A 27,951-nucleotide genomic window follows, 5' to 3' on the forward strand; every position below is an offset into this window, starting at 1 on the left:
GTTCTATTGGACACTCGTTCTATACTGGTGGTATACTGGTGTTATATTGGACACTTGTTCTATACTGGTGGTATACTGGTGTTATATTGGACACTCGTTCTATACTGATGTTATATTGGACACTCATTCTATACTGATGTTATATTGGACACTCGTTCTATACTGGTGTTATATTGGACACTCGTTCTATACTGGTGTTATATTGGACACTCGTTCTATACTGATGTTATATTGGACACTCGTTGTATTCTGGTGGTATACTGGTGTTATATTGGACACTCGTTCTATACTGATGGCATACTGGTGTTATATTGGACACTCGTTCTATACTGATGGCATACTGGTGTTATATTGGACACTCGTTGTATTCTGGTGTTATATTGGACACTCGTTCTATACTGGTGTTATATTGGACACTCGTTCTATACTGGTGTTATATTGGACACTCGTTCTATACTGATGTTATATTGGACACTCGTTGTATTCTGGTGTTATATTGGACACTTGTTCTATACTGGTGGTATACTGGTGTTATATTGGACACTCGTTCTATACTGGTGTTATATTGGACACTCGTTCTATACTGGTGTTATATTGGACACTCGTTCTATACTGATGGCATACTGGTGTTATATTGGACACTCGTTCTATACTGATGTTATATTGGACACTCGTTGTATTCTGGTGGTATACTGGTGTTATATTGGACACTCGTTCTATACTGATGGCATACTGGTGTTATATTGGACACTCGTTGTATTCTGGTGTTATATTGGACACTCGTTGTATTCTGGTGGTATACTGGTGTTATATTGGACACTCGTTGTATACTGGTGTTATATTGGACACTCGTTCTATACTGGTGGTATACTGGTGTTATATTGGACACTCGTTCTATACTGATGGCATACTGGTGTTATATTGGACACTCGTTCTATACTGATGGCATACTGGTGTTATATTGGACACTCGTTCTATACTGATGGCATACTGGTGTTATATTGGACACTCGTTCTATACTGATGTTATATTGGACACTCGTTCTATACTAGTGGTATACTGGTGTTATATTGGACACTCGTTCTATACTGGTGTTATATTGGACACTCGTTCTATACTGGTGGTATACTGGTGTTATATTGGACACTCGTTCTATACTGATGGCATACTGGTGTTATATTGGACACTCGTTCTATACTGGTGTTATATTGGACACTCGTTCTATACTGATGGCATACTGGTGTTATATTGGACACTTGTTCTATACTGGTGGTATACTGGTGTTATATTGGACACTCGTTCTATACTAGTGGTATACTGGTGTTATATTGGACACTCGTTCTATACTGGTGTTATATTGGACACTCGTTCTATACTGGTGGTATACTGGTGTTCTATTGGACACTCGTTCTATACTGGTGGTATACTGGTGTTATATTGGACACTCGTATTCTGGTGTTCTATTGGACACTCGTTCTATACTGGTGGCATACTGGTGTTATATTGGACACTCGTATACTGGTGTTATATTGGACACTTGTTCTATACTGGTGGTATACTGGTGTTATATTGGACACTCGTTCTATACTGGTGGTATACTGGTGTTATATTGGACACTTGTTCTATACTGGTGGTATACTGGTGTTATATTGGACACTCGTTCTATACTGGTGTTATATTGGACACTCGTTCTATACTGATGTTATATTGGACACTCGTTCTAAACTGATGGCATACTGGTGTTATATTGGACACTCGTTGTATTCTGGTGTTATATTGGACACTTGTTCTATACTGGTGGTATACTGGTGTTCTATTGGACACTCGTTCTATACTGGTGTTATATTGGACACTCGTTCTATACTGGTGTTATATTGGACACTCGTTCTATACTGGTGGTATACTGGTGTTATATTGGACACTTGTTCTATACTGATGTTATATTGGACACTCGTATACTGGTGTGATATTGGACACTCGTTCTATACTGATGGCATACTGGTGTTATATTGGACACTCGTTCTATACTGATGTTATATTGGACACTCGTTCTATACTGATGGCATACTGGTGTTATATTGGACACTCGTTCTATACTGGTGTTATATTGGACACTCGTTCTATACTGGTGTTATATTGGACACTCGTTCTATACTGGTGTTATATTGGACACTCGTTCTATACTGATGGCATACTGGTGTTATATTGGACACTTGTTCTATACTAGTGGTATACTGGTGTTATATTGGACACTTGTTCTATACTGGTGGTATACTGGTGTTATATTGGACACTTGTTCTATACTAGTGGTATACTGGTGTTATATTGGACACTCGTTCTATACTGGTGTGATATTGGACACTCGTTCTATACTGATGTTATATTGGACACTCGTTCTATACTGATGGCATACTGGTGTTATATTGGACACTCGTTCTATACTGATGGCATACTGGTGTTATATTGGACACTCGTTCTTTACTGGTGTTATATTGGACACTCGTTCTTTACTGATGGCATACTGGTGTTATATTGGACACTTGTTCTATACTGGTGGTATACTGGTGTTATATTGGACACTCGTTCTATACTGGTGGTATACTGGTGTTATATTGGACACTCGTTCTATACTGGTGTTCTATTGGACACTCGTTCTATACTGGTGTTCTATTGGACACTCGTTCTATACTGGTGTTCTATTGGACACTCGTTCTATACTGGTGTTCTATTGGACACTCGTTCTATACTGATGGCATACTGGTGTTCTATTGGACACTCGTTCTATACTGATGGCATACTGGTGTTATATTGGACACTCGTATTCTGGTGTTCTATTGGACACTCGTTCTATACTGGTGGTATACTGGTGTTATATTGGACACTCGTTCTATACTGGTGTTCTATTGGACACTCGTTCTATACTGATGGCATACTGGTGTTATATTGGACACTCGTTCTATACTGATGGCATACTGGTGTTATATTGGACACTCGTTGTATTCTGGTGTTATATTGGACACTTGTTCTATACTGGTGGCATACTGGTGTTATATTGGACACTCGTTCTATACTGGTGTTATATTGGACACTCGTTCTATACTGGTGGCATACTGGTGTTATATTGGACACTCGTATTCTGGTGTTCTATTGGACACTCGTTCTATACTGGTGGTATACTGGTGTTATATTGGACACTTGTTCTATACTGGTGGTATACTGGTGTTATATTGGACACTCGTTCTATACTGATGTTATATTGGACACTCATTCTATACTGATGTTATATTGGACACTCGTTCTATACTGGTGTTATATTGGACACTCGTTCTATACTGGTGTTATATTGGACACTCGTTCTATACTGATGTTATATTGGACACTCGTTGTATTCTGGTGGTATACTGGTGTTATATTGGACACTCGTTCTATACTGATGGCATACTGGTGTTATATTGGACACTCGTTCTATACTGATGGCATACTGGTGTTATATTGGACACTCGTTGTATTCTGGTGTTATATTGGACACTCGTTCTATACTGGTGTTATATTGGACACTCGTTCTATACTGGTGTTATATTGGACACTCGTTCTATACTGATGTTATATTGGACACTCGTTGTATTCTGGTGTTATATTGGACACTTGTTCTATACTGGTGGTATACTGGTGTTATATTGGACACTCGTTCTATACTGGTGTTATATTGGACACTCGTTCTATACTGGTGTTATATTGGACACTCGTTCTATACTGATGGCATACTGGTGTTATATTGGACACTCGTTCTATACTGATGTTATATTGGACACTCGTTGTATTCTGGTGGTATACTGGTGTTATATTGGACACTCGTTCTATACTGATGGCATACTGGTGTTATATTGGACACTCGTTGTATTCTGGTGTTATATTGGACACTCGTTGTATTCTGGTGGTATACTGGTGTTATATTGGACACTCGTTGTATACTGGTGTTATATTGGACACTCGTTCTATACTGGTGGTATACTGGTGTTATATTGGACACTCGTTCTATACTGATGGCATACTGGTGTTATATTGGACACTCGTTCTATACTGATGGCATACTGGTGTTATATTGGACACTCGTTCTATACTGATGGCATACTGGTGTTATATTGGACACTCGTTCTATACTGATGTTATATTGGACACTCGTTCTATACTAGTGGTATACTGGTGTTATATTGGACACTCGTTCTATACTGATGGCATACTGGTGTTATATTGGACACTCGTTCTATACTGGTGTTATATTGGACACTCGTTCTATACTGATGGCATACTGGTGTTATATTGGACATTTGTTCTATACTGGTGGTATACTGGTGTTATATTGGACACTCGTTCTATACTAGTGGTATACTGGTGTTATATTGGACACTCGTTCTATACTGGTGTTATATTGGACACTCGTTCTATACTGGTGGTATACTGGTGTTCTATTGGACACTCGTTCTATACTGGTGGTATACTGGTGTTATATTGGACACTCGTATTCTGGTGTTCTATTGGACACTCGTTCTATACTGGTGGCATACTGGTGTTATATTGGACACTCGTATACTGGTGTTATATTGGACACTTGTTCTATACTGGTGGTATACTGGTGTTATATTGGACACTCGTTCTATACTGGTGGTATACTGGTGTTATATTGGACACTTGTTCTATACTGGTGGTATACTGGTGTTATATTGGACACTCGTTCTATACTGGTGTTATATTGGACACTCGTTCTATACTGATGTTATATTGGACACTCGTTCTAAACTGATGGCATACTGGTGTTATATTGGACACTCGTTGTATTCTGGTGTTATATTGGACACTTGTTCTATACTGGTGGTATACTGGTGTTCTATTGGACACTCGTTCTATACTGGTGTTATATTGGACACTCGTTCTATACTGGTGTTATATTGGACACTCGTTCTATACTGGTGGTATACTGGTGTTATATTGGACACTCGTTCTATACTGGTGGTATACTGGTGTTATATTGGACACTTGTTCTATACTGATGTTATATTGGACACTCGTATACTGGTGTGATATTGGACACTCGTTCTATACTGATGGCATACTGGTGTTATATTGGACACTCGTTCTATACTGATGTTATATTGGACACTCGTTCTATACTGATGGCATACTGGTGTTATATTGGACACTCGTTCTATACTGGTGTTATATTGGACACTCGTTCTATACTGGTGTTATATTGGACACTCGTTCTATACTGGTGTTATATTGGACACTCGTTCTATACTGATGGCATACTGGTGTTATATTGGACACTTGTTCTATACTAGTGGTATACTGGTGTTATATTGGACACTTGTTCTATACTGGTGGTATACTGGTGTTATATTGGACACTTGTTCTATACTAGTGGTATACTGGTGTTATATTGGACACTCGTTCTATACTGGTGTGATATTGGACACTCGTTCTATACTGATGTTATATTGGACACTCGTTCTATACTGATGGCATACTGGTGTTATATTGGACACTCGTTCTATACTGATGGCATACTGGTGTTATATTGGACACTCGTTCTTTACTGGTGTTATATTGGACACTCGTTCTTTACTGATGGCATACTGGTGTTATATTGGACTATGTTCTATACTAGTGGTATACTGGTGTTATATTGGACACTCGTTCTATACTGGTGTTATATTGGACACTTGTTCTATACTGGTGGTATACTGGTGTTATATTGGACACTTGTTCTATACTAGTGGTATACTGGTGTTATATTGGACACTTGTTCTATACTGGTGGTATACTGGTGTTATATTGGACACTCGTTCTATACTGGTGTTATATTGGACACTTGTTCTATACTGGTGGTATACTGGTGTTATATTGGACACTTGTTCTATACTAGTGGTATACTGGTGTTATATTGGACACTCGTTCTATACTGGTGTTATATTGGACACTTGTTCTATACTGGTGGTATACTGGTGTTATATTGGACACTTGTTCTATACTAGTGGTATACTGGTGTTATATTGGACACTTGTTCTATACTGGTGGTATACTGGTGTTATATTGGACACTCGTTCTATACTGGTGTTATATTGGACACTCGTTCTATACTGGTGTTATATTGGACACTTGTTCTATACTGGTGGTATACTGGTGTTATATTGGACACTTGTTCTATACTAGTGGTATACTGGTGTTATATTGGACACTCGTTCTATACTGGTGGTATATTGGTGTTATATTGGACACTCGTTCTATACTGGTGGCATACTGGATACCAGTGCTATACTGGCATTATATTGAAGGTTAGTGTTATTATACTGCTGGGATTCTGGATGTTGGTGTTCCACACTGGCATTATACTGGATAATGGAGAAAGCCTATGTTCATCATTTATGATGTGTTGCATTATTAGCACATAACGAGCCACCATCATAGAGATGCAGATGTGCAGCTCCGAGGGTCGGCTCCGTCCTTGTACGGGACCATACACCTTCCAGAGGTTGGAGGTGAGGAGGGGTCACTAAAGACCTTAATGAAAATGTGCCTACTGCTTAACACTAGAACTACTGGACTCGTGACACCTACTAGAACTACATAGTGTGAAGTAGTCAAAATGACTACCTCAGTAAATCTAGTGTTAAATATACGGAGTCCCGGGACAATTGGCAAATAAATTAAGTAACTGGCGACCCCAGAATATAGGTTGTGATCATGGCCCCGGCTGTACGTGTCCTGGTGACCACGGAGGATTCTCACTCTTTTTTCCTGGCGGATTTCCTCTTCTCCTCGTTGACTTCGTGGCCGGCATCTCGCAGCTTCACCTCTGGATCGGTCAGAATGGCAGGAATGATGTCAAGCTCCAGATCTTTACTGTCCTGAAGACGAAAAAGTGGAAATGTGACAATGAGCCAATCCCAGAGCAGACGCAGCCGACACCTCGCCCTCGCGAGTTAGGCTACATTCACAATTTTGTCTTTTTGCATCAGTCACAATCTGTCGCCTTGAGGAAATAAGGAATCTTGCAATATATTTTGCAGGAATCCGTTTTTTCCCCCATAGACTTTTATTACTGATGGATTGCGACTGATGGCATTGCATTGCATCCGTCCTGCGATGGATTCGTCATGGAGTGACTGACCATTGAGCGGGAGCAACGCATAATGCAATGTTTTTTGTGTGCAGCGGATTGGTTTTTACCGTGAGCATGCCCACAGTAAAAAAAGATAATCGGCTGTAAATTCAGTTCCAGTGGCCAGAACGATCAGCTGATCGCCCGGCTACTGTGAACGATCAGCTGATCGCCCGGCTACTGTGAACGATCAGCTGATCGGCCGGCTACTGTGAACGATCAGCTGATCGGCCGGCTACTGTGAACGATCAGCTGATCGGCCGGCTACTGTGAACGATCAGCTGATCGCCCGGCTACTGTGAACGATCAGCTGATCGCCCGGCTACTGTGAACGATCAGCTGATCGCCCGGCTACTGTGAACGATCAGCTGATCGGCCGGCTACTGTGAACGATCAGCTGATCGGCCGGCTACTGTGAACGATCAGCTGATCGGCCGGCTACTGTGAATGATCAGCTGATCGGCCGGCTATTGTGAACGATCAGCTGATCGCCCAGCGGCCCTGCTTTTGTGAACGATCAGCTGATCGGCCGGCTATTGTGAACGATCAGCTGATACCCTTTCAAACAGTAAAAAAAAAAAAAAAAAACAGATCCGTTTTTTTGCAGCATCAGTCACATCAGTTGTGCCACTATCTGCAACGCATCCGTTAGATCACTCACACAACTGATTGTGACTGATGCAAAAAGACGGAAGTGCGAATGTAGCCTTAGTTTACAGTATAATCAATGACCGCAGCGATCGTCACCGCAGATCTCATCACATGAGCTCCAACACCTTGTGGTCACAAGGTAGACGGCCGTCCCTGGTATCATGGCGGGCGCCCCCTCAGCACTGATTAGCGGAGGTGATGGGGTGTGAAGTGGACGCTCACTCATCACAAGCAGCGCTCACATCACCACCACTTCTCATGAATGTGAGAAAAACCTATACAATGGCCATCCCGATACAATCCAGAAATGCCCACGTTATAAGGAGAAACGGAGAGATGAGTAATGGCAGCGGGCGACGTGTGCCGATCTGGGCCATTATCGGATCATATATCACAAATGGTACACACCTGTATACATGTATACTGGTCTGATACAGGGGGCATAAACCTGCGATACAGCTCCATGTCACATCTGAAGGTGCAGGATTGCAGACACAGCAAATGTCCCTTTAAATGTCAAAGTGTACAAATTGCCCCAATAAAGCTTATCTGATGGGTGCCCCCAATAATTGGCCCTGAGAGTAACACTGTGGGCGGAGGGCAGTGTGAGCAGTGTGCCTGGGCCTGCATACAATCACCCCCTCCCCTTCTTGTCATACAGGAGAACATAGCACAGACGCACTCATTTCAGGCATTTCTCTAGAGTCCTGTCCCTTTAAGACTACAACTTCCAATCAGATTGCAGCTGCTGGTTAGGAGATGAGGCAGCGATCAGATTGGTGGCAGCGGTGGCGCTGCTGGCAGTGTATGTGGGTACCTCGGTGCCGATGCCCAGCGCTCTCTGCAGTGAACACTGGTATTTGCCCATCCGCAGGGAGAACTCGCGGTAATGCTTGTTCACAGTGGTCACCCATTTCTTCAGCTCGGTGGCGTGGACGTGGCCCTTCTCTACAAAGCTGTCCGCCAGCTGGATCAGAAGCCGCACCTTCTCCTTTGTTTGCTGTCAGTAGAGAGAAGAGGGTGCATATATTAACCGACGGCCGCGATTCACGCCGCTGATCTCTGGGTCTATATAATCCATCATAAAAGCATGAGACGCTGATCGGCTCTGCAGCCGCAGATGTGGAGACATCAGCAGAGGTCACTGCTGCCGGGACGCTGAGAAATACCCACACTGACCACTAGGGAGCGACGCAACCGCAAGCACAGAAGCTATGGAGGTCATAACCCAGGGCCTGCGTCCATCTGGAGCTGTGACCACCGTCCAGACCCCCGATCACATGCAATTACATGGACCCTCACCATTCAGGGCACTGGAGGGGCTCTCACCTTAGCGGGGATGCGGAAGTCCTCATATTCCTTCAGCAGTCCCTGAGTGTCCTCCAGATTGTCCCCGGTGCTCGAGTGGGAGGACAGAAAATGTTCTCCAGTCTCCTGAATCCAGTCTAAGGCCTGAAAGAGCAGAAAATGAGAGGACACGTCCGGACAGACCATGCTACCTTCAATAGCAGTCCTCTGGCCTCAGTCACCACTAGGGGGAGCTCTCTGCACACAGATGTAGTACTGAGGTCAATGGCAGATTACACAGGTCCGCAGGGAGCTCCCCCTAGTGGTGGCTACGGGAAAACACAACATTTTCAGAGTTCTCCACAAAAATACAAAGCCACGACCCCTGCAGGATTCACTCTAACCTAGAAAGGGAAATTATTATTTATTTAATAATAGAATTCATTAACTGGAATTCATTCTAATAATAACATGTAAGCTATTCTTATGGAGAAAGAGAAAGGTGAAGTACTGGCTGTGACCAGCAGATGGCATAAGACATCATTACAGGGGAACACAGGAGAAGACGAACGTCCTGCAGGGGAGCGCCCACAGCGGCCGGGACAGCCTGCAGGGGAGCGCCCACAGCGGCCGGGACAGCCTGCAGGGGAGCGCCCACAGCGGCCGGGACAGCCTGCAGGGGAGCGCCCACAGCGGCCGGGACAGCCTGCAGGGGAGCGCCCACAGCGGCCGGGACAGCCTGCAGGGGAGCGCCCACAGCGGCCGGGACCCCGGAGCACAAGGGAAGGGGATTCTGACAGGTAACGGCGGCCGGACTGACAGGTAACGGCGGCCGGACTGACAGGTAACGGCGGCCAGACTGACAGGTAACGGCGGCCGGACTGACAGGTAACGGCGGCCGGACTGACAGGTAACGGCGGCCGGACTGACAGGTAACGGCGGCCGGACTGACAGGTAACGGCGGCCGGACTGACAGGTAACGGCGGCCGGACTGACAGGTAACGGCGGCCGGACTGACAGGTAACGGCGGCCGGACTGACAGGTAACGGCGGCCGGACTGACAGGTAACGGCGGCCGGACTGACAGGTAACGGCGGCCGGACTGACAGGTAACGGCGGCCGGACTGACAGGTAACGGCGGCCGGACTGACAGGTAACGGCGGCCGGACTGACAGGTAACGGCGGCCGGACTGACAGGTAACGGCGGCCGGACTGACAGGTAACGGCGGCCGGACTGACAGGTAACGGCGGCCGGACTGACAGGTAACGGCGGCCGGACTGACAGGTAACGGCGGCCGGACTGACAGGTAACGGCGGCCGGACTGACAGATGTGCAGTTTGTAGCCAGGCTGGTTGTAAAATGTCCTGTTCCCTTTGGTTCACTAATTATTTCCTGGTGTGATTAACTTTTGTTCATTTCCCTTAAAAGGGAAGCTGTCGCGGTTTCTTATTTTTGTATTTAAAATAGTGATTATGAAATCAAGTATTTCTAATGCAAAATGAAAATCGCAGCTTATTTAGTTTTTATGTAATTCTTATTTAACTGGAGGCACTGGGGGCGGCCATGCTGGATTTGCCGTGTGTGTAACAACAGTAACTCCTTCCTTTATGGCAGCCCCTGTGCATAGACTCTGATAGTCGGGCTCCGACCCCATGCCGTACGTTATAATGGGCGTCTGCTGTGACCTGGACGCGCCCCCTGGGCTGTCCAGTTCACAGCAGAGGGAGGAGTTCAGCGCCATTATTGTGGAGCTCACAGCGTGTGCTGTTTGCTCCACTTTAATCCTGTCAACCGCGGGATGTGTGAGTACGGGCCCCATCCCCTCCCCTGTTACAGTCTCCGGTGACATCCCATCCCTCCGTTCTCCCCAGCCCCTGCTCTGCCCCCGCTACAGAAGCCGCCCCTCCCCCCCGCCATTACCGTCTCCAATGACACCGCCCTCCCTCCGTTCTCCCAAGCCCCCCCCGCTGAAGCTCCCGCAGCTCTGCCCGCCTCCACAGCTCCCGCAGCTCCCCTGTGTGATACCGTCTGCTGAGCTGTGTATCTAATCCTCTCCTGTGTGATACCGTCTGCTGAGCTGTGTATCTAATACTCTCCTGTGTGATACTGTCTGCTGAGCCGTGTATCTAATCCTCTCCTGTGATATTATCTGCAGAGCTGTGTATCTAATCCTATCCTGTGTGATACTGTCTGCTGAGCTGTGTATCTAATCCTCTCCTGTGTGATACTGTCTGCTAAGCTGTGTATCTAATCCTATCCTGTGTGATACTGTCTGCAGAGCTGTGTATCTAAACCTGTCCTGTGTGATACTGTCTGCTGAGCCGTGTATCTAATCCTATCCTGTGTGATACTGTCTGCTGAGCTGTGTATCTAATCCTATCCTGTGTGATACTGTCTGCACAGCTGTGTATCTAATCCTATTCTGTGTGATACTGTCTGCAGAGCTGTGTATCTAATCCTGTCCTGTGTGATACTGTCTGCTGAGCCGTGTATCTAATCCTATCCTGTGTGATACTGTCTGCTGAGCTGTGTATCTAATCCTATCCTGTCTGCTGAGCTGTGTATCTAATCCTGTCCTGTGTGATACTGTCTGCTGAGCTGTGTATCTAATCCTGTCCTGTGTGATACTGTCTGCTGAGCTGTGTATCTAATCCTGTCCTGTGTGATACTGTCTGCTGAGCTGTGTATCTAATCCTGTCCTGTGTGATACTATCTGCTGAGCAGTGTATCTAATCCTATCCTGTGTGATACTGTCTGCTGAGCTGTGTATCTAATCCTGTCCTGTGTGATACTGTCTGCTGCGCTGTGTAGCTAATCCTCTCCTGTGTGATACTGTCTGCTGAGCAGTGTATCTAATCCTATCCTGTGTGATACTGTCTGCTGAGCTGTGTATCTAATCCTGTCCTGTGTGATACTGTCTGCTGAGCTGTGTATCTAATCCTGTCCTGTGTGATACTGTCTGCTGAGCTGTGTATCTAATCCTGTCCTGTGTGATACTGTCTGCTGAGCTGTGTATCTAATCCTATCCTGTCTGCTGAGCTGTGTATCTAATCCTGTCCTGTGTGATACTGTCTGCTGAGCTGTGTATCTAATCCTGTCCTGTGTGATACTGTCTGCTGAGCTGTGTATCTAATCCTGTCCTGTGTGATACTGTCTGCTGAGCTGTGTATCTAATCCTGTCCTGTGTGATACTGTCTGCTGAGCAGTGTATCTAATCCTATCCTGTGTGATACTGTCTGCTGAGCTGTGTATCTAATCCTGTCCTGTGTGATACTGTCTGCTGAGCTGTGTATCTAATCCTGTCCTGTGTGATACTCCTGCTGTCCTTGGTGACACTTTGGACATTTGTGGTCACCAGTATAATGTGCATTGTGTCCCTACATGTCATTCTCTGTTATCTGTTGTAAACACTCAGATTGGGAGGGGAGGCGTGCCACCACACACAGGAGAGCAGACTCCGCCCACTTTTACTGCAGGCTGTAATCTGAGCGTTTTATACAGTGGAATTTCTGTAGGATTTCAGCAGCTGCTCCCCCTAGTGTTTAACAGTGGAAAATATCAAACTTTTTAATTTTTTTTTTATATTTTGCTCAATTAAAAATAAATAATATTTAAACAAAACATTATTACTTTACATTTTTTCAGTTATTGAATTTTTTATTTTTTTTGACGATACCTTCCCTTTAACAAGCTGAGCACCCATAATCCCCCTTACCTGCTCCTCTAGTCTGCTCTATATATCTGGGGCTCTCTTAGGGGGTGCACGCGTGTGGGGTGCCTGCATGACGGGTGCCATCTTTTGCAAAGTGCTGGGCAGTTATTTCAATGGCAGTTAGTCAGGGCAGGAGGCAGGCAAACTACTCTGACACCTTCTGTTTCCACCATGACTATTATTTCTCTCTCTATCATCCTATGTACAGCTCCCACTTTCACCGCCCTCTTCCCCCCCCATCACCACTGATCCACATCAGCCCCTCTCTCCTCCCCTCTCCTATGTACAGCTCCCACTTTCACCGCCCTGTCCCCCCCCCCATCACCACTGATCCACATCAGCCCCTCTCTCCTCCCCTCTCCTATGTACAGCTCCCACTTTCACCGCCCTGTCCCCCCCCCCCATCACCACTGATCCACATCAGCCCTTCTCTCCTCCCCTCTCCTATGTACAGCTCCCACTTTCACCGCCCTGTTCCCCCCCCATCACCACTGATCCACATCAGCCCCTCTCTCCTCCCCTCTCCTATGTACAGCTCCCACTTTCACCGCCCTGTCCCCCTCCATCACCACTGATCCACATCAGCCGCTCTCTCCTCTCCTATGTACGGCTCCCACATTCACCGCCCTGTCCCCCCTCCATCACCACTCATCCACATCAGCCCCTCTCTCTCCTCTCCTCTCCTATGTACGGCTCCCACATTCACCGCCCTGTCCCCCCTCCATCACCACTCATCCACATCAGCCGCTCTCTCCTCTCCTATGTACAGCTCCCACATTCACCACCCTGTCCCCCCTCCATCACCACTCATCCACATCAGCCCCTCTCTCCTCCCCTCTCCTATGTACAGCTCCCACATTCACCACCCTGTCCCCCCCCCATCACCACTCATCCACATCAGCCCCTCTCTCCTCCCCTCTCCTATGTACAGCTCCCACATTCACCACCCTGTCCCCCCCCCATCACCACTGATCCACATCAGCCCCTCTCTCCTCTCCTCTCCTATGTACAGCTCCCACTTTCACCGCCCTGTCCCCCCTCCATCACCAGTCATCCACATCAGCCGCTCTATCCTCCCCTCTCCTATGTACAGCTCCCACATTCACCGCCCTGTCCCCCTCCATCACCACTCATCCACATCAGCCCCTCTCTCCTCTCCTATGTACAGCTCCCACATTCACCGCCCTGTCCCCCCTCCATCACCACTCATCCACATCAGCCCCTCTCTCCTCTCCTATGTACAGCTCCCACATTCACCGCCCTGTCCCCCTCCATCACCACTCATCCACATCAGCCCCTCTCTCCTCTCCTATGTACAGCTCCCACATTCACCGCCCTGTCCCCCCTCCATCACCACTCATCCACATCAGCCCCTCTCTCCTCTCCTATGTACAGCTCCCACATTCACCGCCCTGTCCCCCTCCATCACCACTCATCCACATCAGCCCCTCTCTCCTCCCCTCTCCTATGTACAGCTCCCACTTTCCCCCCCATCACCACTGATCCACATCAGCTCCTCTCTCCTCCCCTCTCCTATGTACGGCTCCCACATTCACCGCCCTGTCCCCTCTCCATCACCACTCATCCACATCAGCCCCTCTCTCCTCCCCTCTCCTATGTACAGCTCCCACATTCACCGCCCTGTCCCCCCTCCATCACCAGTCATCCACATCAGCCCCTCTCTCCTCCCCTCTCCTATGTACAGCTCCCACATTCACCGCCCTGTCCCCCTCCATCACCACTCATCCACATCAGCCCCTCTCTCCTCTCCTCTCCTATGTACAGCTCCCACATTCACCGCCCTGTCCCCCCCCATCACCACTCATCCACATCAGCCCCTCTCTCCTCTCCTATGTACAGCTCCCACATTCACCGCCCTGTCCCCCCTCCATCACCAGTCATCCACATCAGCCGCTCTATCCTCCCCTCTCCTATGTACAGCTCCCACATTCACCGCCCTGTCCCCCCTCCATCACCTCTCATCCACATCAGCCCCTCTCTCCTCCCCTCTCCTATGTACAGCTCCCACATTCACCGCCCTGTCCCCCTCCATCACCACTCATCCACATCAGCCCCTCTCTCCTCTCCTCTCCTATGTACAGCTCCCACATTCACCGCCCTGTCCCCCCCCATCACCACTCATCCACATCAGCCCCTCCCCCCTCTCCTATGTACAGCTCCCACATTCACCGCCCTGTCCCCCCCATCACCACTGATCAGGGCTATATTTTGCCTTCGTGCTGCCCTAGGCACTTTTAAGTGGTCGCGCCCCTTAGTGACAACGTAACACTGAGTTTTCGCACACGACATCTGTTTAAGGCAGATCTACTCTGTAAAACACTTTAAAAAGTATCAATGAGAAATGAAGGGCACTAACCCCCCCCCAATGGGGATCACCACAGGCACATCAAAACATAGCATGAGTATAAAATATTCCCACCGTCCCCACTTATATAGTGTAACACTGCCCCTAATAAACTACACACTGCCCTCCCTTATAAATTATACCCACCTTCCTCAATTATGAAATATGATCTGTACTGTCCTCACATCATGCTGCCCCCTCCTCACAGTGTCCCATGCATGCTGCCCCCTCCTCACAGTGTCCCATGCATGCTGCCCCCTCCTCACAGTGTCCCACGCATGCTGTCCCCTCCTCACAATGTCCCATGCATGCTGCCCCCTCCTCACAATGTCCCATGCATGCTGCCCCCTCCTCACAATGTCCCATGCATGCTGCCCCCTCCTCACAGTGTCCCATGCATGCTTGCCCCCTCCTCACAATGTCCCATGCATGCTGCCCCCTCCTCACAATGTCCCATGCATGCTGCCCCCTCCTCACAATGTCCCATGCATGCTGCCCCCTCCTCACAGTGTCCCATGCATGCTGCTCCCTCCTCACAGTGTCCCATGCATGTGCCCCTCCTCCCAATGTCCCATGCATGCTGGCCCCTCCTCACAATGTCCCATGCATGCTTCCCCCTCCTCACAATGTCCCATGCATGCTGCTCCCTCTTCACAATGTCCCATGCATGCTGCCCCCTCCTCACAATGTCCCATGCATGCTACCCCCTCCTCACAATGTCCCATGCATGCTGCCCCCTCCTCACAGTGTCCCATGCATGCTGCCCCCTCCTCACAGTGTCCCATGCATGCTGCCCCCTCCTCACAATGTCCCATGCATGCTGCCCCCTCCTCACAGTGTCACATGCATGCTGGCCCCTCCTCACAATGTCCCATACATGCTTCCCCCTCCTCACAATGTCCCATGCATGCTGCCCCCTCCTCACAGTGTCCAGTGCATGCTGCCCCCTCCTCACAATGTCCCATGCATGCTGCCCCCTCCTCACAATGTCCCATGCATGCTGCCCCCTCCTCACAATGTCCCATGCATGCTGCCCCCTCCTCACAATGTCCCATGCATGCTGCCCCCTCCTCACAATGTCCCATGCATGCTGCCCCCTCCTCAGTGTCCCATGCATGCTGCCCCCTCCTCACAATGTCCCATGCATGCTGCCCCCTCCTCACAATGTCCCATGCATGCTGCCCCCTCCTCAGTGTCCCATGCATGCTGCCCCCTCCTCACAGTGTCCCATGCATGCTGCCCCCTCCTCACAATGTCCCATGCATGCTGCCCCCTCCTCAGTGTCCCATGCATGCTGCCCCCTCCTCAGTGTCCCATGCATGCTGCCCCCTCCTCACAATGTCCCATGCATGCTGCCCCCTCCTCACAATGTCCCATGCATACTGCCCCCTCCTCACAATGTCCCATGCATACTGCCCCCTCCTCACAATGTCCCATGCATGCTGCCCCCTCCTCACAATGTCCCATGCATGCTGTCCCCCCTCACAATGTCCCATGCATGTTGCCCCTCCTCCCAATGTCCCATGCATGCTGCCCCTCCTCACAATGTCCCATGCATGCTTCCCCCACCTCACAATGTCCCATGCATGCTGCTCCCTCCTCACAGTGTCCCATGCATGCTGCCCCTTCCTCACAATGTCCCATGCATGCTGCCCCCTCCTCACAATGTCCCATGCATGCTGCCCCCTCCTCACAATGTCCCATGCATACTGCCCCCTCCTCACAATGTCCCATGCATGCTGCCCCCTCCTCACAATGTCCCATGCATGCTGTCCCCCCTCACAATGTCCCATGCATGTTGCCCCTCCTCCCAATGTCCCATGCATGCTGCCCCTCCTCACAATGTCCCATGCATGCTTCCCCCACCTCACAATGTCCCATGCATGCTGCTCCCTCCTCACAGTGTCCCATGCATGCTGCCCCCTCCTCCCAATGTCCCATGCATGCTGGCCCCTCCTCACAATGTCCCATGCATGCTTCCCCCTCCTCACAATGTCCCATGCATGCTGCTCCCTCCTCACAATGTCCCATGCATGCTACCCCCTCCTCACACTGTCCCATGCATACTGCCCCCTCCTCCCAATGTCCCATGCATGCTGGCCCCTCCTCACAATGTCCCATGCATGCTTCCCCCTCCTCACAATGTCCCATGCATGCTGCTCCCTCTTCACAATGTCCCATGCATGCTACCCCCCTCCTCCCAATGTCCCATGCATGCTGGCCCCTCCTCACAATGTCCCATGCATGCTTCCCCCTCCTCACAATGTCCCATGCATGCTGCTCCCTCTTCACAATGTCCCATGCATGCTGCCCCCTCCTCACAATGTCCCATGCATGCTACCCCCTCCTCACAATGTCCCATGCATGCTGCCCCCTCCTCACAATGTCCCATGCATGCTGTCCCCCCTCACAATGTCCCATGCATGCTGCTCCCTCCTCACAGTGTCCCATGCATGCTGCCCCCTCCTCCCAATGTCCCATGCATGCTGGCCCCTCCTCACAATGTCCCATGCATGCTTCCCCCTCCTCCCAATGTCCCATGCATGCTGCTCCCTCTTCACAATGTCCCATGCATGCTGCCCCCTCCTCACAATGTCCCATGCATGCTACCCCCCTCCTCACAATGTCCCATGCATGCTGCCCCCTCCTCACAGTGTCCCATGCATGCTGCCCCCTCCTCACAATGTCCCATGCATGCTGCCCCCTCCTCACAGTGTCCCATGCATGCTGCCCCCTCCTCACAGTGTCACATGCATGCTGGCCCCTCCTCACAATGTCCCATGCATGCTTCCCCCTCCTCACAGTGTCCCATGCATGCTTCCCCCTCCTCACAGTGTCCAGTGCATGCTGCCCCCTCCTCACAGTGTCCCATGCATGCTGCCTCTCTCCATGAGCTCCTAATGCTGCCTTCCTTTTTTCCATAATGACACCTCCATGCTGCCCCACTCATCATACTAAGACCACCACACTAACGCTTATGCTGAGACACACACACACACACACACACACACACACACACACACACACACACACACTACCCCACTCTTGATATTGACTCCCCTACATTGCTCCACTCCATACTGAGCCCACACATGCTGCCCCTTCTCCATAATGAGCTCCCAATGCTGCCCCCCTCTTATTCTGAGTCCTTACACTCCCCCCCCATCGATATTGTCATTGCACTATCCCTCAACCCTTGTCCTCTGTCTCTAGCATTGGCCCCTCTCTCCCATTCCCCCAGCAGCAGCCTCTCTCCCCCCGCCTCCAGCAGCAGCCTCTCCCTCAGCATCAGCCTCTCTCCCCCCGCCTCCAGCAGCAGCCTCTCCCCCAGCATCAGCCTCTCTCCCCCCAGCCTCCCCCAGCATCAGCCTCTCTCCCCCCAGCCTCCCTCAGCATCAGCCTCCCTGCTCCCAGCTTACCCCAGCATCAGCCTCTCTCCTTCCAGCCTCCCCCAGCATGAGCCTCCTCCAGCATCAGCCTCTCTCCTCCCAGCCTCCCCCAGCATCAGCCTCCCTCCTCCCAGCCTCCCCCCAGCATCAGCCTCCCTCCTCCCAGCCCCCCTCCTCCAAGCCTCCCCCAGCATCAGCCTCCCAGCCTCCCTGAGCATCAGCCTCCCTCCTCCAAGCCCCCCCCCCCAGCATCAGCCTCTCTCCTCCCAGCCTCCCCCAGCATCAGCCTCCCTGCTCCCAGCTTCCCCCAGTATCAGCCTCCCTCCTCCCAGCCTCAGCCTCTCAGCCTCTCTCTCTCCCCCCAGCCCCCCCCCAGCCTCCCTCTCCCCCCAGCCTCTCCCAGCATCAGCCTCTCTCCTCTCAGCCTCTCTCTCCCCCCAGCCTCCCCCCCAACCTCAGCCTCTCTCTCCCCCCAGCCTCCCCCCCAGCTTTAGCCTCTCTCTCCCCCCAGCCTCAGCCTCTCTCTCCCCCCCAGCCTCCCCCCCCCCAGCCTCAGCCTCTCTCTCCCCCCAGCCTCTCCCCCCAGCCTCAGCCTCTCTCCCCCCAGCCTCAGCGTCTCTCTCCCCTCAGCGTCTCTCTCCCCCCAGCCTCCCTCTCCCCAGCCTCTCTCCCCCCAGCCTCAGCTAATCACAGTTAGCACAGGCATTTCTGAGTATGCAGTGCGCCCCTCCCCCCATCACATAGAAATGCCTGTGCTTACTGCTAATTGTGAGTATGCATGCAGTGCCCCCCTCCCCCCATCACATACAGTTAGCACAGGCATTTCTGAGTATGCAGTGCGCCCCTCCCCCATCACATAGAAATGCCTGTGCTTACTGCTAATTGTGAGTATGCATGCAGTGCACCCCTCCCCCCATCACAAACAGTTAGCACAGGCATTTCGGAGTATGCAGTGCGCCCCTCCCCCCATCACATACAGTTAGCACAGGCATTTCTGAGTATGCAGTGCGCCCCTCCCCCATCACATAGAAATGCCTGTGCTTACTGCTAATTGTGAGTATGCATGCAGTGCACCCCTCCCCCCATCACAAACAGTTAGCACAGGCATTTCTGAGTATGCAGTGCGCCCCTCCCCCCATCACAAACAGTTAGCACAGGCATTTCTGAGTATGCAGTGCTCCCCTCCCCCCCATCACATACAGTTAGCAGTAAAGCCCCCCCTTCACATATAGACAGCTTATTACCTGCTCCGGACCCGGTGATTATCCTCCAGACGTCACACTGGTGCCTGCTGTGAGCTCTGCACAGGTTTGGATGCCCCAGCTCTTGGCAAGAAGCTGATTGGAGCGCGCGTGTTGTGACCCCGGAAATGCAGCTGTCGGCAGTTCCGGGTTCAATCAGCTCCCTGTGCCCGTTGCCTGCAGTGTATTTGTATCCGCTTTAAAGACGCGGATACATACAAATGAATAGAGGGGCGCCCGTGCGCGTGCACAACACCCCCCTTTACCCCGAACCCCCCCCCCCCCGAGAAAAGACTGCGGATTTAGTGGGATAGGTAAAAAAATAATAATAATTTTTATTTATTTTTTTTTTGCTGCTAGAAGGCGCCGCCCCCCGCATCGCGCCGCCCTAGGCACCGGACCACAGGTGCCTAGTGGTAAATACGGCCCTGCCACTGATCCACATCAGCCCTTCTCCTATGTACAGCTCCCACTCTCACCACCCCATCCCCCCCATCACCACTCATCCACATCAGCCCCTCTCCTCCCCTCTCCTATGTACAGCTCCCACTTTCACCGCCCTGTTCCCCCCCCATCACCACTCATCCACATCAGTCCCTCTCTCCTCTCCTAGGTACAGCTCCCACTTTCACCGCCCTGTCCCCCCTCCATCACCACTCATCCACATCAGCCCCTCTCTCCTCCCCTCTCCTATGTACAGCTCCCACATTCACCGCCCCGTCCCCCTCCATCACCACTGATCCACATCAGCCCCTCTCCCCTCCCCTCTCCTATGTACAGCTCCCACTTTCACCGCCCCGTCCCCCCTCCATCACCACTCATCCACATCAGCCCCTCTCCCCTCCCCTCTCCTATGTACAGCTCCCACTTTCACCGCCCTGTTCCCCCCCCCATCACCACTCATCCACATCAGTCCCTCTCTCCTCCCCTCTCCTATGTACGGCTCCCACATTCACCGCCCTGTTCCCCCTCCATCACCACTCATCCACATCAGCCCCTCTCTCCTCTCCTAGGTACAGCTCCCACATTCACCGCCCTGTCCCCCCTCCATCACCACTCATCCACATCAGTCCCTCTCTCCTCCCCTCTCCTATGTACGGCTCCCACATTCACCGCCCCATCCCCCCTCCATCACCACTCATCCACATCAGCCCCTCTCTCCTCTCCTATGTACGGCTCCCACTTTCACCGCCCCATCCCCCCTCCATCACCACTCATCCACATCAGCCCCTCTCTCCTCTCCTATGTACAGCTCCCACATTCACCACCCTGTCCCCCCCCATCACCACTCATCCACATCAGCCCCTCTCTCCTCCCCTCTCCTATGTACAGCTCCCACATTCACCGCCCTGTCCCCCCTCCATCACCACTCATCCACATCAGCCCCTCTCTCCTCCCCTCTCCTATGTACGGCTCCCACATTCACCGCCCTGTCCCCCCTCCATCACCACTCATCCACATCAGCCCCTCTCCCCTCCCCTCTCCTATGTACAGCTCCCACATTCACCGCCCTGTCCCCCCTCCATCACCACTCATCCACATCAGCCCCTCTCTCCTCTCCTATGTACAGCTCCCACATTCACCGCCCCATCCCCCCTCCATCACCACTCATCCACATCAGCCGTTCTCTCCTCCCCTCTCCTATGTACAGCTCACACATTCACCGCCCTGTCCCCCTCCATCACCACTCATCCACATCAGCCCCTCTCTCCTCTCCTATGTACAGCTCCCACATTCACCGCCCTGTCCCCCCTCCATCACCACTCATCCACATCAGCCCCTCTCTCCTCCCCTCTCCTATGTACGGCTCCCACATTCACCGCCCTGTCCCCCCTCCATCACCACTCATCCACATCAGCCCCTCTCCCCTCCCCTCTCCTATGTACAGCTCCCACATTCACCGCCCTGTCCCCCCTCCATCACCACTCATCCACATCAGTCCCTCTCTCCTATGTACAGCTCCCACATTCACCGCCCCATCCCCCCTCCATCACCACTCATCCACATCAGCCGTTCTCTCCTCCCCTCTCCTATGTACAGCTCACACATTCACCGCCCTGTCCCCCTCCATCACCACTCATCCACATCAGCCCCTCTCTCCTCTCCTATGTACGGCTCCCACTTTCACCGCCCTGTCCCCCCTCCATCACCACTCATCCACATCAGCCCCTCTCTCCTCTCCTATGTACGGCTCCCACTTTCACCGCCCTGTCCCCCCTCCATCACCACTCATCCACATCAGTCCCGCTCTCCTCCCCTCTCCTATGTACGGCTCCCACATTCACCGCCCTGTCCCCCCTCCATCACCCCTCATCCACATCAGCCCCTCTCTCCTCCCCTCTCCTATGTACAGCTCCCACATTCACCGCCCTGTCCCCCCTCCATCACCACTCATCCACATCAGCCCCTCTCTCCTCCCCTCTCCTATGTACAGCTCCCACTTTCACCGCCCTGTCCCCCCTCCATCACCTCTCATCCACATCAGCCCCTCTCTCCTCCCCTCTCCTATGTACAGCTCCCACATTCACCGGCCTGTCCCCCCTCCATCACCCCTCATCCACATCAGCCCCTCTCTCCTCCCCTCTCCTATGTACAGCTCCCACATTCACCGCCCTGTCCCCCCTCCATCACCACTCATCCACATCAGCCCCTCTCTCCTCCCCTCTCCTATGTACAGCTCCCACATTCACCGCCCTGTCCCCCCTCCATCACCACTCATCCACATCAGCCCCTCTCTCCTCCCCTCTCCTATGTACGGCTCCCACATTCACCGCCCTGTCCCCCCTCCATCACCCCTCATCCACATCAGCCCCTCTCTCCTCCCCTCTCCTATGTACAGCTCCCACATTCACCGCCCTGTCCCCCCTCCATCACCACTCATCCACATCAGCCCCTCTCTCCTCCCCTCTCCTATGTACAGCTCCCACATTCACCGCCCTGTCCCCCCTCCATCACCTCTCATCCACATCAGCCCCTCTCTCCTCCCCTCTCCTATGTACAGCTCCCACATTCACCGCCCTGTCCCCCCTCCATCACCACTCATCCACATCAGCCCCTCTCTCCTCCCCTCTCCTATGTACAGCTCCCACTTTCACCGCCCTGTCCCCCCTCCATCACCTCTCATCCACATCAGCCCCTCTCTCCTCCCCTCTCCTATGTACAGCTCCCACTTTCACCGCCCTGTCCCCCCTCCATCACCACTGATCCACATCAGCCCCTCTCTCCTCCCCTCTCCTATGTACGGCTCCCAGGCTCTTTTCACCTATCTGTATACTCTCCATCCATCATGCTCCAGGGTCTGGCAGAAAAAGCCATGCCACAAGTCCAGATACCATCTGACCTTTCTCCTTCTACTCCTACTTCTCTCAGGCGATATCTCTCCTAATCCCGGTCCACCCCATGCTAACTTTACCCCCTCCCCCACCTCCTACAGAAACCCTGCTAACATCATTGACATTAGTTGTACACCGTCACTTCCCTCTTGTAATTGTGCTCTCTGGAATCCACGGTCCGTATGTAACAAGCTTCCTTACATCCACAACCTCTTTCTCAATAACTCTCTTAGCCTGCTAGCCCTCACTGAGACCTGGATTCCGGATTCTGACACTGCTTCCCCTGCTGCCATCTCTCACGGTGGTTTACACTTTTCCCATTCACCAAGACCTGGAAACAGACATGGTGGTGGAGTCTGCTTACTCCTGTCTCCACAGTGCACTTTCCAGGTCATCCCCCCAGCTCCATCACTCTCATTCCCATCCTTTGAAGTCCACACCATCAGACTCTTACATCCCCTCTCCCTCAGAGTAGCTGTCATATACCGTCCACCGGGTCACCCACCCAGTTCCTTGACCACTTTTCAGCCTGGCTGCCGCACTTCATGTCCTGTGAATTACCAACCCTCATCCTAGGAGACTTTAACATACCCATGAACAGCCCCTCCCCCCCATCTGCATCCCAGCTTCTATCTCTCACCACCTCCCTTGGCCTCTCACAGCTCTCATCCTCTGAGACACATGAAGATGGTAACACCCTTGACCTGGTCTTTATCCGCTTCTGCTCAATCTCTCACTTTGACAACTCACCTTTTCCCCTCTCTGACCACAACATCCTCTCCTTCAAGCTCACAAACCCTCGTCCACCCCAGTACACTCCCACCTATCACACATTCAGAAACCTACAGGCCATTGACTCACATCCCAAACTCGATTTCTCCAGCGATGCTCCAGGAGTGCCGAGCGCCTATGGAGGAAATCCCGCACACCAGAAAACTTCATCCACTACAAGTTCATGCTAAGGACCTACAACTCTTCCCTTCACCTCGCCAAACAGACCTACTTCACCACCCTTATCACTAGCCAACAATCCAAAAAAGCTCTTTGACACCTTTCACTCCCTCCTCAGTCCCAAAGTACAGACCCCTATCACAGACCTTCATGCTGATGACCTGGCCTCGTATTTCACAGAGAAAATAGAAAACATCCGCCGAGAGATCAGCTCCCAGCCACTAAGCGTTGTGAATCCCATCCCTCGCCACATCCCATCCAGCTCACTTTCCATATTTGACCCAGTCACAGAGGAGGAGGTCTCCAGGCTCCTCTCCTCCTCTCGTCCTACCACTTGCCCTACTGATCCTTCCCCTCTCCTCTACTCCAGTCCCTCTCTCCGGTTGTCACCACTCACCTATTATCTTCAATCTCTCTCTTCTGGTATCTTCCCCTCCCCCCTCAAACACTCTATCATTACTCCATTATTAAAAAAACCTTCCCTTGATCCGTCCTGCACAAGCAACTACAGACCAGTCTCCAATCTCCCCTTCATCTCTAAACTCTTGGAGCGCCTGGTCCACTCTCTCCTCACCCGCTACCTTTCCACTCACTCTCTTCTAGATCCTTTACAGTCTGGCTTCCTCCCTTTACACTCAACAGAAACTGCCCTTGTCAAAGTGACCAATGACCTATTGACAGCAAAATGTAACGGTGACCACTCTCTGCTTATTCTTCTTGACCTTTCTGCAGCTTCGACACTGTTGACCACCATCTCCTTCTCTCTATGCTCCATTCTATCGGCCTAAAGGACACTGTTCTTTCCTGGTTCTCCTCCTATCTCTCGGGCTGCTCTCCTGGTTCTCTTCCTATCTCTCGGGCTGCTCTCCTGGTTCTCTTCCTATCTCTCGGGCTGCTCTCCTGGTTCTCTTCCTCTCGGGCTGCTCTCCTGGTTCTCCTCCTATCTCTCGGGCTGCTCTCCTGGTTCTCCTCCTATCTCTCGGGCTGCTCTCCTGGTTCTCCTCCTCTCTCTCGGGCTGCTCTCCTGGTTCTCCTCCTATCTCTCGGGCTGCTCTCCTGGTTCTCTTCCTATCTCTCGGGCTGCTCTCCTGGTTCTCCTCCTATCTCTCGGGCTGCTCTCCTGGTTCTCCTATCTCTCGGGCTGCTCTCCTGGTTCTCTTCCTATCTCTCGGGCTGCTCTCCTGGTTCTCCTCCTATCTCTCGGGCTGCTCTCCTGGTTCTCTTCCTCTCGGGCTGCTCTCCTGGTTCTCTTCCTATCTCTCGGGCTGCTCTCCTGGTTCTCCTCCTATCTCTCGGGCTGCTCTCCTGGTTCTCTTCCTATCTCTCGGGCTGCTCTCCTGGTTCTCCTCCTATCTCTCGGGCTGCTCTCCTGGTTCTCCTCCTATCTCTCGGGCTGCTCTCCTGGTTCTCTTCCTATCTCTCGGGCTGCTCTCCTGGTTCTCCTCCTATCTCTCGGGCTGCTCTCCTGGTTCTCTTCCTCTCGGGCTGCTCTCCTGGTTCTCTTCCTATCTCTCGGGCTGCTCTCCTGGTTCTCCTCCTATCTCTCGGGCTGCTCTCCTGGTTCTCCTCCTCTCTCTCGGGCTGCTCTCCTGGTTCTCTTCCTATCTCTCGGGCTGCTCTCCTGGTTCTCCTCCTATCTCTCGGGCTGCTCTCCTGGTTCTCTTCCTATCTCTCGGGCTGCTCTCCTGGTTCTCCTCCTATCTCTCGGGCTGCTCTCCTGGTTCTCCTCCTATCTCTCGGGCTGCTCTCCTGGTTCTCCTCCTATCTCTCGGGCTGCTCTCCTGGTTCTCCTATCTCTCGGGCTGCTCTCCTGGTTCTCCTCCTATCTCTCGGGCTGCTCTCCTGGTTCTCCTCCTATCTCTCGGGCTGCTCTCCTGGTTCTCCTCCTATCTCTCGGGCTGCTCTCCTGGTTCTCCTCCTATCTCTCGGGCTGCTCTCCTGGTTCTCCTCCTATCTCTCGGGCTGCTCTCCTGGTTCTCCTCCTATCTCTCGGGCTGCTCTCCTGGTTCTCCTCCTATCTCTCGGGCTGCTCTCCTGGTTCTCCTCCTATCTCTCGGGCTGCTCTCCTGGTTCTCCTCCTATCTCTCGGGCTGCTCTCCTGGTTCTCCTCCTATCTCTCGGGCTGCTCTCCTGGTTCTCTTCCTATCTTTCTGGCCGCTCATTCAGTGTATCATTTGCTGGCTCCACATCTCCTCCTCTTCCTATCACTGTTGGGGTCCCTCAAGGTTCAGCCCTTGGCCCTCTTCTTTTCTCCCTCTACACTGCCCCAATTGTAATGACCATCAGCAGATTTGGCTTCCAGTCCCATCTTTATGCTGATGACACACCGCTATACACCTCCTCCCCTGAGCTCACCCCCGCTGTACTACAGAACACCAGTGACTGACTGCAGTTTGCAATGTCATGCCTGCTCTCTATCTGAAACTTAACCTTTCCAAAACTGAACTTCTGCTTTTCCCTCCGTCTCCCAACCTTCCTAAACCTGACATCTCCCTCTCTGTGTGTGGCACAACGATAAGTCCTAGGCCGCAGGCCGCTGTCTGGGGGTTATACTTGACACCGATCTCTCCTTCACCTCCCACATACAATCTCTTGCCCGCTCCTGCCGCTTGCACCTCAAGAACATCTCTAGAATCCGCCCCTTTCTCACAATGGAAACGACAAAAACCCTCACCGTGGCCCTGATCCACTCCCGCCTGGACTACTGTAACTCTCTATTAATTGGTCTCCCCCTAACTAGACTCTCCCCTCTACAGTCCATCCTTAATGCAGCAGCCAGGGTCACCTATCTGGCCAACCGCTACTCGGATGCCTCTGCTCTGTGCCAGTCACTGCACTGGCTGCCCATATATCACAGGATCCAATTCACACTGCTTGTTCTGACCCACAAAGCTCTCCACAGTGCAGCACCCACTACATCTCCACCCTCCTCTCTATCACCACAAAGCTCTCCACAGTGCGGCACCCCCTACATCTCCACCCTCCTCTCTATCACCACAAAGCTCTCCACAGTGCGGCACCCCCTACATCTCCACCCTCATCTCTGTCTATCACCACAAAGCTCTCCACAGTGCAGCACCCCCTACATCTCCACCCTCCTCTCTATCACCACAAAGCTCTCCACAGTGCGGCCCCCCCTACATCTCCACCCTCATCTCTATCACCACAAAGCTCTCCACAGTGCAGCACCCCCCTACATCTCCACCCTCCTCTCTATCACCACAAAGCTCTCCACAGTGCAGCACCCCCTACATCTCCACCCTCATCTCTATCACCACAAAGCTCTCCACAGTGCAGCACCCCCTACATCTCCACCCTCATCTCTATCACCACAAAGCTCTCCACAGTGCGGCACCCCCTACATCTCCACCCTCATCTCTATCACCACAAAGCTCTCCACAGTGCAGCAGCCCCTACATCTCCACCCTCATCTCTGTCTATCACCACAAAGCTCTCCACAGTGCAGCACCCCCTACATCTCCACCCTCCTCTCTATCACCACAAAGCTCTCCACAGTGCGGCCCCCCCTACATCTCCACCCTCATCTCTATCACCACAAAGCGTTCCACAGTGCGGCACCCCCTACATCTCCACCCTCATCTCTGTCTATCACCACAAAGCTCTCCACAGTGCAGCACCCCCTACATCTCCTCCCTCCTCTCTATCACCACAAAGCTCTCCACAGTGCAGCACCCCCTACATCTCCACCCTCATCTCTATCACCACAAAGCTCTCCACAGTGCAGCACCCCCTACATCTCCACCCTCATCTCTATCACCACAAAGCTCTCCACAGTGCAGCACCCCCTAACATCTCCACCCTCCTCTCTGTCTATCACCACAAAGCTCCCCACAGTGCGGCACC

At 51.7% G+C, this 27,951-nt stretch overlaps 2 protein-coding genes across 5 annotated transcripts in view; one reads left to right on the plus strand and one right to left on the minus strand.

Moving 5' to 3' along the window:
* The window catches only part of KALRN (kalirin RhoGEF kinase), a 346,094-nt gene extending 337,331 nt beyond the window's left edge, over positions 1–8,763 (minus strand). For all 4 annotated transcript variants that reach the window (XM_075316995.1, XM_075316994.1, XM_075316993.1 and 1 more), the window contains exons 1-2: positions 8,628–8,763; positions 6,787–6,905 (exon numbers count right to left, since the gene is read on the minus strand). In XM_075316995.1, the coding sequence (XP_075173110.1) occupies positions 6,787–6,905; positions 8,628–8,678 (170 nt within the window). In that variant the 5' untranslated portion in view covers positions 8,679–8,763. The remainder of the gene's footprint in view (positions 1–6,786; positions 6,906–8,627) is intronic.
* CCDC14 (coiled-coil domain containing 14) overlaps positions 1–27,951 on the plus strand; it is a 323,631-nt gene that overhangs the window by 184,750 nt on the left and 110,930 nt on the right. The gene's annotated exons all lie outside the window — the stretch shown is intronic.

The sequence above is a fragment of the Anomaloglossus baeobatrachus genome, chromosome 7, assembly GCF_048569485.1.
Source record: "Anomaloglossus baeobatrachus isolate aAnoBae1 chromosome 7, aAnoBae1.hap1, whole genome shotgun sequence".
NCBI classification, from domain to species: Eukaryota; Metazoa; Chordata; class Amphibia; order Anura; family Aromobatidae; genus Anomaloglossus; species Anomaloglossus baeobatrachus.